At 41.3% G+C, this 12,364-nt stretch overlaps 1 protein-coding gene and 1 long non-coding RNA gene across 6 annotated transcripts in view; one reads left to right on the top strand and one right to left on the bottom strand.

Moving 5' to 3' along the window:
* The window catches only part of TCAF1 (TRPM8 channel associated factor 1), a 46,780-nt gene extending 44,995 nt beyond the window's left edge, over nucleotides 1-1,785 (top strand). For all 4 annotated transcript variants that reach the window (XM_027574263.2, XM_027574262.2, XM_027574265.2 and 1 more), the window contains exon 9: nucleotides 814-1,785. In XM_027574263.2, coding sequence (XP_027430064.1) covers nucleotides 814-823 — 10 coding nt within the window. In that variant the 3' untranslated portion in view covers nucleotides 824-1,785. The remainder of the gene's footprint in view (nucleotides 1-813) is intronic.
* LOC113911552 overlaps nucleotides 1-12,364 on the bottom strand; it is a 37,627-nt gene that overhangs the window by 24,542 nt on the left and 721 nt on the right. Inside the window, exons 1-2 of one of the 2 annotated variants that reach the window (XR_004819463.1) lie at nucleotides 11,529-11,658; nucleotides 11,172-11,274 (exon numbers count right to left, since the gene is read on the bottom strand). This is a non-coding gene — a long non-coding RNA (uncharacterized LOC113911552). Of the gene's footprint in view, nucleotides 1-11,171; nucleotides 11,275-11,528; nucleotides 11,659-12,364 lie in introns of those variants that run through there. The other variant, XR_003516515.1, reaches the window with a different exon arrangement.

The following is a 12,364-nucleotide window of genomic DNA, read 5'->3' as shown; positions in this document are numbered from 1 at the left end:
GAATTCTATCAATTAGATAGTATGTGCCAAATACTGTACTTGTTCTTTTATATATAGATTGTTTAATTTAATCATCACAATAATCTTATGAGATGGAAATTTATCGCTCCCATTAGGAAGAAGTGAACTGAATTTTACAGAGATCAAGTAAATTGCCTAAGTCTACACTGCTCGGAAATGGTAGACCTGGGATTTAAACCTGGGCACTCTGATTACAGAATGGGTGTTAATGACTACAGTGCTTTGACTATGCAAATAAATGAGTAAATGGAGAAGCCAGCCAGCAAACAGAAGGACCTTTATGCCCCTACTTGGCAGCACTTTGCCTGCTTGTACTCACTCCTCATCCAGTTTTATCAGAACAGAAAGTCCCTTTGTTTCTCCCAAATACCAGCTAAAAGGAAGAACTCGAGGTAGACTCCTAAGGTACATCCCAAAGACACTGACCCCTTTAGCATCATCCAGGTCTTTCAGGTGCCAGTTTATTCAGGTTTCATTTATCATCTCTGGGGCACCATGAAAGCATTCCAGTAGGGTACTGGGTTTTGAATGATGGGTTATCTTGGTAAAGTGCGTGACTCCCAAGAGTCCCAGACATTGCATGTTCTCAGCAAGGAAACCAGATGCTTGTCCTCCAGAATAATATCTCTATGCATCCTGGCCCTCTTTAGTTCATTCTTAGCATTATGGCCCCGGGGACCTTCTTAAAATAGGAAGCTATTCATGTCACTCCCCTGTCTGAAAGCTTCCAGTGGGACTTCGAATATAAGATGATGAACTGAGCATATAAGTTTACCTCCCCTCCCTCCCTAGGCCCCACTGAAATTGAAGTCAAGAAATGCAAGAGAGAATTGACACATCTCAGCAGAGAAAACTAAACAGATTTGATTATAACTGAAGAAGATCTCAACACATTTCTGGAAGAGAGAAAGTGGATGACGCATGAGAATGAATGAAAGAGTGAAGGTATCTTTCAGACAGAATAGAAGCTGATCTGAATAACATAATTCCAAAGGAACATGAGCACCTGAAAAGTCTACAAAGAGTTATACCAGTTGTAAAATTGAATTCCATCCTACTCTGCCTCAACCCTTGTGCATAGAATACAGGCAGTCTCTAATCGGTATCCACTACAAATCTATCGTTCTTGTTGTTGTTTGTACAGAAATTGAATAAACTGCCTGACGAGAGATAGGAGTCGGTGCCCCAGAATAACATTTCTCTTTCTGTGGAAATAAGTGACGCCCTAGCCTAGCGGCTAATCCTCTGAATGTTGAAACCCCTCCTCAAGTAACCCTACTGCTTCTAGTCCTAGAAGAGGCTTACTGGAGAAACAGATCCAACCATACACTGGCAGAGGACACCCACACCAACTCCTGTAAAAGTTAACAGTTATATTGATTTCTTAAATGAAAGCAGTCAGCTAGGAATCCCCAGTCTTTGGGCATCGGCGGGGGGGGGGGGGGCGGGGAGGAGGAGGAGCATTTCAGAAAAATAACCGGTTAGAATTAGGATGCTTGAAAAATACAACAAACTCTAGAGGAAACAAAGTGAACATGGAAAGAATAACTTTAAAATCTGCATCTTCAGAGAGATTTGAGGTGTATTTGTAAGATGAGTACAGAATGCTACACAGAAAGGAAAAACTGAGAATAAAAGAGCCCTTGAAAGTGAAATAAAACTGCCCAAAATATTCAGTGGACAGGCTGGAAAATATAGCTGAGGGAAACTCCTTAGATATAGAACAAAAAGAAATAGCAGAAAAAAATAAAGAAAGGAAAAGATCTAGACAATCAATATCTAAGCATTAGGACTTTCTGGAAAAGAGAACATAAAAAAAATAGGTGAAGAAATAAAAAGGACAAAAAATGAAGAACAGAAAGAACCACATCCCCAGATTGAGGAGCCCCAGTACAACCAATATCTAGACACAATCTTGTGAAATTTTGGAATATTAAGGATACAGGGAAGATATTAAAAGTGCCCAAAGAGAAAATAAAGTTAAGTCATCACAATTAGCTCAACTAAAACAGGAATAAGAAATAGACTGGCAGCAGATTTTTCATTAGCAACACTGAATGCTAGAAGCCAGTGGAGCAATTTCTTCACTTACAGAAAATTTTTGTACTCAGAATAACACAGCAAGCCAAACTGTCAAGAGTAGTGTCAAAATAAAGACCTTTTCTGACATGCAAGTTTTCAGAAAGTCTACCTACTTTGCACCCTTTCTGAGAAAGTACCTTGAAGAAGTTCTCTGACAAAATGATGAGGAAAACTGGGAAAGAGGAAAAAATCCTAGAATCCAGAAAACAATGGATCTCACCCAGGATGTGTCACTCTAGCGCACCCATTTCAGATGAGAGTACACAGTCTCGGGCTCTTTGGGGAAAGTATGCATTCTGTTCCATAGATAGTTTCATTGAGAAGCTGGAATGTTTGAGTATATGGGGGACATACATTCTTTAGTCAGCAAAAAGAAAACAGAAATATGTCAAGACACTCGGGTCCAATTGTGAAACAACAACAAAAACTCGCGGGATGTAAGAAGAGACTCGATTGGACATTGGTGGTAGGTACCTCTCCTTACAAGTGGCAAGGGCTTCATGAACACTGGATATGTACGGGAGAAAATGGCCTAGCTTCTACTCAGCTCTCAGTAAACATGATTTACTTAGCCAAAGGAATACAGATGCTGTTTGTTGGTATTCAGTGTTCTGATCAGCCTAGAGACAAAACATGAAATGCTTACTGTTTTATTCAGGAAGGAAACTGAAAATAACTAATTCTGACAGATTAAGAAACAAGAGAGCAGAAAGAGGTTGAGAATTGGTTGGGGGAAGACAGGTGTCAGGAAGAGTGTGGCTACTTAGATATTCACAGTGGGAATGAGAAGATCAAGTCTGCAGCTAATGGAACAAGAACCGGAGGATAGTATATTGTCCAAAGTTATAAATTAAATCAATAGAAGTCTTAAATATGGCATATCTATCAAAAATTTGGGAAAGGATAGGCATAGGAAAGGTGGGGATAGTGTAAGTTAAATCCTTATCTTTTGTAATGGGGAATTATTAAAGATTGTCTAAAGTTAATAAGTCAAGAATTATTGTTCAGACATATTATTTAATGTTAGCAAGTTAGTCAACAGAAGATCTAAAAATAGAAATTGTTAAATGCATTGCCTCTAGGGAATGGGTCTAGGGTTAAAAGGGGTGGGGTGGGAAACTGTGTTTTTCATTTCACGTCCTTCTGTACTATTTAATTTTTTACCTTGTGCATGTATTTGAAAAATTTTTAATAAACTCAAATAAAAATTCTTCAGTGACCTCATATTGACTAAGATATGCCCCCAACCAAAACCCTTAAAATGGCTTAGGATGCCCTCTGATATTTGGATCCACCTGATGTGTCCAGGTTCATCGTATCTCCCCCCATTACTCTCTGGTTCTAGCCATACTAAATATCTTCCGGCTATTCACACTTCACCTTCTCGTTTCTACAGGTGTTCCACAAAAAGCAAAGCCTGCCCCTGATCTCACCATGTATCTGAGATTAAGCTTACTCTCTAGCAAATTCTCAATATTTGTTGAGTGAGGGAACACTCTTCAGGTGTTGCATGAAGATGGCCAACCAGTGTTCCTTCCCAAGAAGGCGTATGGTATTTGTCCCTATTCCAGGAAGCATTTCAAGATCATAGTCGGTTTGTAAGTTTGCCTGTATTCCTATTCATCTGATAATTTTAGAAAGTTTTAGTCCTATATGAGAGCAGATGGTGTCAGAGGATTTCATCCATCAGTCTCCTTGTTACAGTCCTTGCCACTTTGCTTGAACATCATAATCTGCTTTCTGCTGTTTCTCCCCCTCTCTTCCCCCACCATATTGTGGAGAAGCAGTCAGCTCTCAAGGGGAGACCTTCAGGCTCCCAAATTTCTTGTGTCTTGCTATTCCTAGTCTCTTGGTGGCTCTTCCTTCTCTGCTAGTTTACTTTCTTCTATTGTCTAACTCCCAAGGCCAGATAGAGCTTCCTAAGGAATATTGGCCTTACATCCTTAAATGTTGGCCTTACAGATCAGTCTGATATATTTAGCCCCCTAAACCAATGTCCCCACCTGATGTCCCAACCTCATCTAACATATATATGCCTAGCAAGCCAACAGGTAACCAGATATGGCCTTAGATGTTGACTATTTTTGCTGACAAAAGTAACACATGCTATCCCTTCTTCCAAGACTGCATCACATCTGTGTTCTTTATTCCTTCAAAGCTTTTGGACCCCTGCTCAGCTTCCATTTTGAAAAAGATTTCCTTCTTTGACCCTCATCATTGAAGTCAATCTTCCAAGTGTCGTAGAGAAGAAGTGATGGGTGTTCCTCTACTCTTCAGACATCTTCTAACTACACACACACACACACACACACACACACACACACACACACACACACTCCACATCTAATTCAAGAGAGCTATAGAAATGCTATTTATACATGTGGATTCTTATACATTTGAATGCCATAAAGAAGCATTTCTTTGTGAGGAAAGGTTGTGTAGATTAAGTTACTGTCAATGTTCTATCCTCATGTTGGATGGTTAGTTTTATAGTATTCAGCATATTAGGAAAAAATAGAATAAATGAATGAGTAAATTAAAAAAAAAAAAAACATGCATTGACCAGTGACGGCAGTACCAGGAGCCAAGGATTATGTTAACACAAATATGTGTACATGAGGGCCATTAAACTGTTACTATTGTTCATCTGAACTATAAAGGAACTCAAATATACATAATTAAGGAATACATACATGTAGGTACTAAAAATTTCTTTGCATGGACTGCCTATATTTTGACATAAAATTCACTTTCACAGACTGCCAAAATTATTTAGTATAATTTTGAGATCTGAAATAATACAGGTGAGAGGGAAACAGTAAGGGTGGGAGCTAGGAGGGCAAAATAATCAGATGTAGAACATGAAAACAATGAAATCACAGATCCCATAGACACAGAAGACAGCCCTCCCTTCCTCAATACAACCTGTAGCCCAGGGCCAAGTACATATAACAGGCTCTACCTATGCCTCATACTGTTCTCTGCAAAGCGTCTGTGCTTTAAATAAGAGCCAAGTACCTGAAAGAGTTCACAAACTCTCCCCTCAGCCTCCATCAGGATGGAGAGAGGCAACTCCCAACTTTTGGTTTTGTTTTTTAACATGGAGTTTCTCCTTTTGTTCTTGCTGTCAGAGCAGCCTTGAGACCAAACTGTTACCAAGGAAACAATACTAAGCCTCAACCAAGGCTTTTGACATTTATTCACAAGACTTGTGGCACTGTGAGCTTGTCCATTGGTAACAAACAGTTAAAGCCTAGAGCAGACTTAAGTCTCAATGCTCATAGGAAACTGAGATTAAACTATAAAAAGGCCAACAGCTGACTCGTGTCAGTAGGGTTGGAGTGACCTTTGGATAATGCCTAGTGGATCTCTGGTACTGGATAAAGAAGAGTGTTTAATGGGATGGGGAGGAGAGAATACGCTCAGGTATGACAGATGATGGTATTCATGCCCTCCAGCCAAAGACCACCAGCAACACGCCTATAGTTGAACAAGTTGGATCCCAGGAAACTGGGGATCTCAGTAAAAGGGTGTTAAAAGAAACTGCTAGAGAATTTGGGCTTTGGGTGGATAATTTTGGGGAGAGTCTAAGAAAGCAAGGGTATTCTAGGAGTGTCTCAGTAAATGTCATCTATTGGTGGGGATGACTGAAGTGCCCATAAAGCTATAAATGGTTTCTGAAAAAGTAGCAGGTCCTCATTTGAGACAAGAAGGAGGGATATTTGGTATTATGGGGTTGCCCGGGGATCTTGTTCTTGTCTTGCTTGATCATGCTGTCAGAGTGCTCTTGTTTGATGCGGATGTTCTACGAAATAGTTCATGTACAAAGGGGAAAAACAGTGCCTAGCTGTGAGTGTGTCAGACAAGCACCTGCATGTCAAGAGCTGCTTTTGTTTTCTTCCTCAGCCCAAAAGAATGAAGAGCCGTTGTTCCTCTTACACAATATTAAAATATGCATTCCTCTTGACTGAACATGGGGATAAATTGGGGAAAAAATTAGTATCACAAGGTACCCAAGAGTGACCCCTGCAAAGGATGACTCCCTAATGCTTCCCTAGACAGGATGTTATAACTTGGTTATAACTCAAAATGAAGTTGGGAGCACAGGTCAATGCTAACGGGTCACTTCCTTATTGTCTGAAACATCCCCCCTTCTGAATGTAGATGCCCTGAGCCATTCCCAGGAGGAACAGAAAGTAGGCTTTAGGGCAGCAGTTTGCTTTTACCTAGCAGGAATAATGTAACAATAATATACCTTTGCAATCTGTGTAAATGCGCTTGCTAATTGAGTCACACAGAAAAAAGCTGGAATTTAAAACAGAAACTAAAGATGCCTTTACATTAGATACATAATGCTTTGCTAAACGGAGTAGTGGAAGCCATTTTCTCCCGCGCTCAAACTCCCCTTTTTGAATTTACAGTCTCTTTGGGACGGAGAGTAAGGTAGTAAAGATCTGGGGCCTCACGGAATCTTAAATATTTTTTAGCACAAAACTAGATGAAGCCACTAGAAAAAATACTTTCCCAAGTTAAATTAAAATCCTTCATGTTTTATGGGCCCTCTTTTAAGAAATGTTCGTGGAAAAGTTTCCTAAACGTTCATAAAATCATAAAATTTTTATAAAATCTGTAAGAGGCATGTCCCACATCTGGGCATCCCCTTCCAATCAGGTCATTGGGTCACCTATAAATTCATTCAATTGACATTTATTGAACACCTACTACAATGCTAGTTACTGTTATAGGGTCTAGAAATACGCAATAAACATAATAAAGCACCTGCCCTCATAAATATTCCAGTTTGAACATTAAAATGAACAAATAGGGGTGCCTGGGCGGCCCAGTTGATTAAGCGTTTGGCTCAGGTCATGATGTCAGGATCGTGGGATCGAGTCCTGGGCTGGGCTCTGCGCTGGGCATGGAGCCTGCTTATGATTTTCTCCCTCTGCCGGCCCCCCCTCCCCTCCGATGCACACACACACACTTACTCTCTCTTTCAAAAAAAATTTTTTTAATGTAAAAAAAATAAGACACCGTTTGTTACAAAAACAAAATAAAATAAAATAAAATGAGCAAATAAACATGTATCAAGTATGATAAGTGCTATGAAGAAATATAAAACAAAATAAAGTTAGGGAAGTGAGCGTTCTGGTGGGCGGGGGGGTGGGTACTGGACAAAGAGTATGTTTGCCATTTTATGTAGTTAGGTCCAGGAAAGCCTCTCTGATAAGGGGACATTTGGCAAATCCTTGAAGAAAATGATGGAGCAAACCAAGCAGACAATTCAAGGCAAAGAGAGGTAAAACTGCAGTTGGCATATTGAGAGCCGCAAGACAGACAAGAGTTCCGTCCCTCTAAGAGTCAGTAGCTACTCTCTTGGATGTAAGTGTTGATTCCTGACCTTAACCTTATGATAGGATCCACTGACCTAATGGAAACTCACAACTTTTGAATCTCTCTCCACAAATTTCAAAATCAAGGCACACTTCACAGGAGCTTCTCCCTCTGGAATTTAGGAGTAAGACGGCTCATCTCAGTGGTTTCTGTGACTTCTACCAAAGGTATCGAATGAAGACGGAACTCTAAGTTCTGGGCCCCTGTCGATGGCCTGATGGATCCAGTAACAAGTGGAATTTGGAATCACATTCATTTGGAGAAAACTGATTTGGAAACAATTGACTAAATTTGCACAGCCATGGAAGTTTCAGACTTACATATCAATGTTCATCAGGACAAATGTGTAGGGAGTCATAGGAAACAGCCTCAGGTATTCTTGGTTTCTTACTCTATTTTCCCTCTTCCCCCATTAAGCTGCATAATATCTATCCGACCTCAATTAAAATTAAAAGACACTTGGATCACAAGTCTCAACATAAAATGAAAAGTCTTGAGAAGGAAGACCTTGATGTTAGATAACTCTGGAATAATCAGTTTGGAAATAATTGTTTACATTTGTAGAAAAACATAAAAAATAATGTTGCTGGTCCCATAGGCCTGGGAGCTTTGAGACTCTGGAGGAATTTTGTTGTGGAGAGATTGGCCTTCACTCACTCCCAACTCCCATACATGAGCCCCTCTGACATCCTGACAACATTTGTGGGTTTGTGTGTGAAGACATATAAACCACACTGGTGTGGGTGCAATTATAGAAAATGGATCTGTTGTGTGCCTACCCAATGGGTCTGATATTTCAGAGCCAGAGGAAAAACATCCACATTCAGCCTTGGCTAAGTTAGCTACCCTGGCTCCCAGACAACTGAACTCTTCAGTACCAAACCAAACTTTATATCTGACCTGGAGTTGGGACAAGTTTGGAAACAGAAGAAGACTCCTCGCTTGTTCCTTATTGCAATATTACCCACTCCTACCATATGTGTTCCATACACTTATGATCCAAAAAGAAAACAGAGTTCCAGCTTAATTTCACAAATACACCAAAGGAGACTATGAAAGCTTTTCTGACTCTGATTAAGCACTGGCCACCTGTCAAGAGTGGCAGCAAATTCCAGCTTCATTGCTTTAAATAAACAGGCAGGCAGGAACTTGCCCTAGAGAAACACCATGCTATAATTTGAACAAAGGTGATCATAAATGTACTAAGGAATGAAAAATGTAGTGGGTGAGGCTTTCCTAAATGCTCCCAAGTTGTGCTCGCTTCGGCAGCACATATACTAAATGCTCCCAAGTTAATGACTTTCCTCTTCACTCCCATTATAACACAAATTTAATAAATGCACTTGAGTATTTGAACTTTAGGAGATACAATTGTAACAGTATATGTGTTAGCCTGGATCCTCCAAGAAGCAGAAGCCAAGATGGGATCAGACGTGCAAGAGATTTATTAAGGGAAACATCTGTGAGAGAAAACAGAGAGGGACCAGAGGCTGGGAGGGCCAACAGACCTCAAGGTAGGTGTAACCCTCAGGAAGGAGAGAGAGAAGGAAGAAGGGCTTACATTGCAGGGCAGGTCTCAGAAAGTCTCTGTCAAGGCCAGTGGGAGTCCTTGAGCCACAGTCGCCCATCAAAAGAGTCCCATGCCTCCCAGAATGGGCCTGCCTTAGTCCCCTTAATCACCAGTCAGGAGAAGCCAAGAGAATCGCAGCATGGCCCTGGCACCAGGATTCCAGAGGCATTAGATGGGACTGTCTGTCAAGTTCATACCCACTCCCTGCAGTTGGAGATCCGAGCGGAGCATTTTCATGGCCACCACAGTACTTATTCTTAAGACAGCTGTAGGCACCTGTTCTGGATCATCTTAAATAATGACTAAGTAAACCTCCCCAATGACTCATACCAGTAAATGCACAGAGGTGGATTCAACCATCCCTATTCCTAAATTAGACTGTGGCTAATCCTTTCCAGATTCTTGAGGCCCTTCAGGGAAAGAATACGTGGGACCACATTAAGTATAACTCCTAACTAAAAATAATTGACGAAGGAATTCAGTGACTCTTAATGCTAGCCCATAATTAGAAAGCCTATGTATGAAGTAACCCCTGCATTTGGCTTAGTGAGAAAGTGGAATTGCTGTAAGGATTTTCCTGTTTAACAAAAATGGGCTGATGTATCACAGATAACAGTTGTGATTTGTGTATGCCTCTTGCTTAGGCCCAACAATTCAGTATCATATTGTTCATGCTTATTAATTATGTATAATCCAGAAAGAGCCAGTCATTGCAGTACAAAGGATAGGGAGTAGCATGCTTGGCATCAGCTAATATATACCTACCCTCGGAACTGGATCTCATAAGGGACAGGTAGGTCATCTGAACAAAATTGGGATCTGCTGAGAAAGGGCAGTAGACGTGGGGTAGGATATAGACGCTGAAGAGGGAATCTCAGTGTTTACTACCTGGCATTTCTTAAAAACCTTCCTCCAGACTACAAACTCCAATCCCAACTCCTTGGATGCCATCCAAATTCACTCCTGCAAGTGCTGTTAACAAGCCTCGGTCACGAGGAACATTTTCATGTCTCTCTCAAGTCAAGCTTTCACACTGACACCTCCATGCCGTGGACCATGATGTGGTCTCACGCTGTAATGCCCTCCACTCTTCTCTGCCCACACACAACACTTATGTTTTTTTCAAAGCTAAGTTTTAGCATCCCCTTCCCTGTAAGTTCATCTCTGATGACTAGAAACCACTGCTTCTTCCCTTCTCTTCCCTGGCACTTATCTTGCGGCTGACTTTGACACCTACATAGATCCTAATGGTATTATGGTTCTTTCACATCTACTATCTTCTTAGATTATGGTTCTTTCACATCTACTATCTTCTTAGATTATGGTTCTTTCACATCTACTATCTTCTTAGATTTATTGACTGTACTATCATTTCCATCTCCCAGAGCACCTCACAGAACTCCTGCCCAATGAGAATATGTTGACTTTCATGGAGGAGTCTCTGTTTTCTCCCAGGTTGTAGGAAGGGCCTGGGGTTCTGCACCTTCACACCCTTTAGTTAGGCCCATGCCGGCCACCATCTTTCATTTGCGACATCTTAAATGGACCTGTGAAAACTAGCAGCAATGTCTTCAATAGCCAAAATATGGAAGGAGCCCAGATGTCCATTGACAGATGAAGGGATAAAGAAGATGTGGTATGTATATATAAATACAATGGAATATGACTCAGTCATCAAAAAGAATGAAATCTCGCCATTGGCAACGACGTGGATGGAAGCAGAAGGTATTATGCTAAGCGAAATAAGATCAGTCAGAGAAAGACAAATACCATATGAGTTCACTCCTATGTGGAATTTAAGAAACAAAATAGGTGAACCCAGGGGAAGGGAAGGAAAAATAAAGTAAGATAAAGACAGAGAGGGAGGCAAACCATAAGAGACTCTTAACCGTAGGGAACAGACTGAGGGTTGCTGGAGGGGAGGTGGGGGGGGATGGGGTAACTGGGTGATGGGCATTAAGGAGGGCACGTGATGTAATGAGCACTGGGTGTTATATGCAACTGATGAATCACTGATTTCTACCCCTAAAACTAATAATATAGTATATGCTAACTGAACTGAATTTAAATAAAAAATTTAAAACAAATAAATAAACAAATGTACCTTCATGCAGTTTCCTATGTTGTTTTGTTTCCATTCTTCGGCCAACTCCTGCTCCCAAATGGCAGATACTTCAATGACCACAGGCACCTTTGGCTCTCTGGCCCTGGAAAAAATCACCTTTGTTTAAAACCCTTTCTTCTATTAGATCAACACCAAAATACTCTCAGGAGTCTTTCTAGAATAGTGGTACTTTACCATAAAGACAGTGATGTAGGTAGAGTCTGGTTAAAACTGTAGAGACCCTCCCTAAACTTAGCGTTTGACATGGAACTCTCCTGACACACTCCCTCAGCGACCCGCTCCACTTTGGTTCCCAAAGGCTTGTTTCCTTGCCTATAATCTAAGAATTCAACTAACCTCAGCTCACATTAGGCTTCTACCCTGAAGTATCCTGAAATTCCGATGGGTCTTCTCCAAATTGCACTTTGGTCCTCTGCCAAACAGATTTCCACTAGTCCTCCAAGACTCAGTTATTTACTGATTCAGCAGACATCTCTTGAACATTCACTATATGCTTATTTATTCAGTCACACACTTTTATGTATTAAGAAACTAAAGCCCACTACATGACAGAAATGAAACTAGGTAATGATGAGTACAGCGGAGACAGATGCTACACTCACAGCAAGAGAGACTATGAGAGAAACCAACGATAATCGGTGGTCATACAAGTGCGGCATCGCAACCTGGGTATGAATAAGAAGCAGAGGTATTTGGTGTAGTGAGGAGGAGGATTTGGTAGGTTATGAAGGTTATGGAGGTTATGAAATTCTTTTCTGGAGGTTATGAAATTCTTTTCTGGGCAAGTGATGGCTGAGTCGCTTTCTAGGAGAAGGAAATTTCACTTTGATAGGAAGGAGTGTTGCGTTGAATAAACTTAAAGAAAATTCCTGGAGCAAGAACATCTCTGGCACAGATTTCTATTATACTCCCAGACCGAGTTCTCTAGCTTGAGCTCCCTGGACCGCTTTGAATCTCCGTCCGCACGGGGTGCACGGGCGGATGCTGACCACCAGGGGGCAGCCCTGCAATGCAGGAGCCGCTGTTCTCCCCGGCTGCACCCCACGACCGGAGCGGAGGGGCGCGATTCCACGCGACGAACCGTCGGCCGCGGCTTACGTTGCAGTTGGGCGTTATTTACCCCGAATCTGGTTTGCTGGGAACTTGGCGTTTGTTTTCCGCACCAAGCGTGA

This window comes from Zalophus californianus, chromosome 12, assembly GCF_009762305.2.
Source record: "Zalophus californianus isolate mZalCal1 chromosome 12, mZalCal1.pri.v2, whole genome shotgun sequence".
NCBI classification, from domain to species: domain Eukaryota; kingdom Metazoa; phylum Chordata; class Mammalia; order Carnivora; family Otariidae; genus Zalophus; species Zalophus californianus.
The sequence above is the reverse complement of the archived record's forward strand: the minus strand, read 5'-3'. Positions and strand labels throughout refer to the sequence as shown.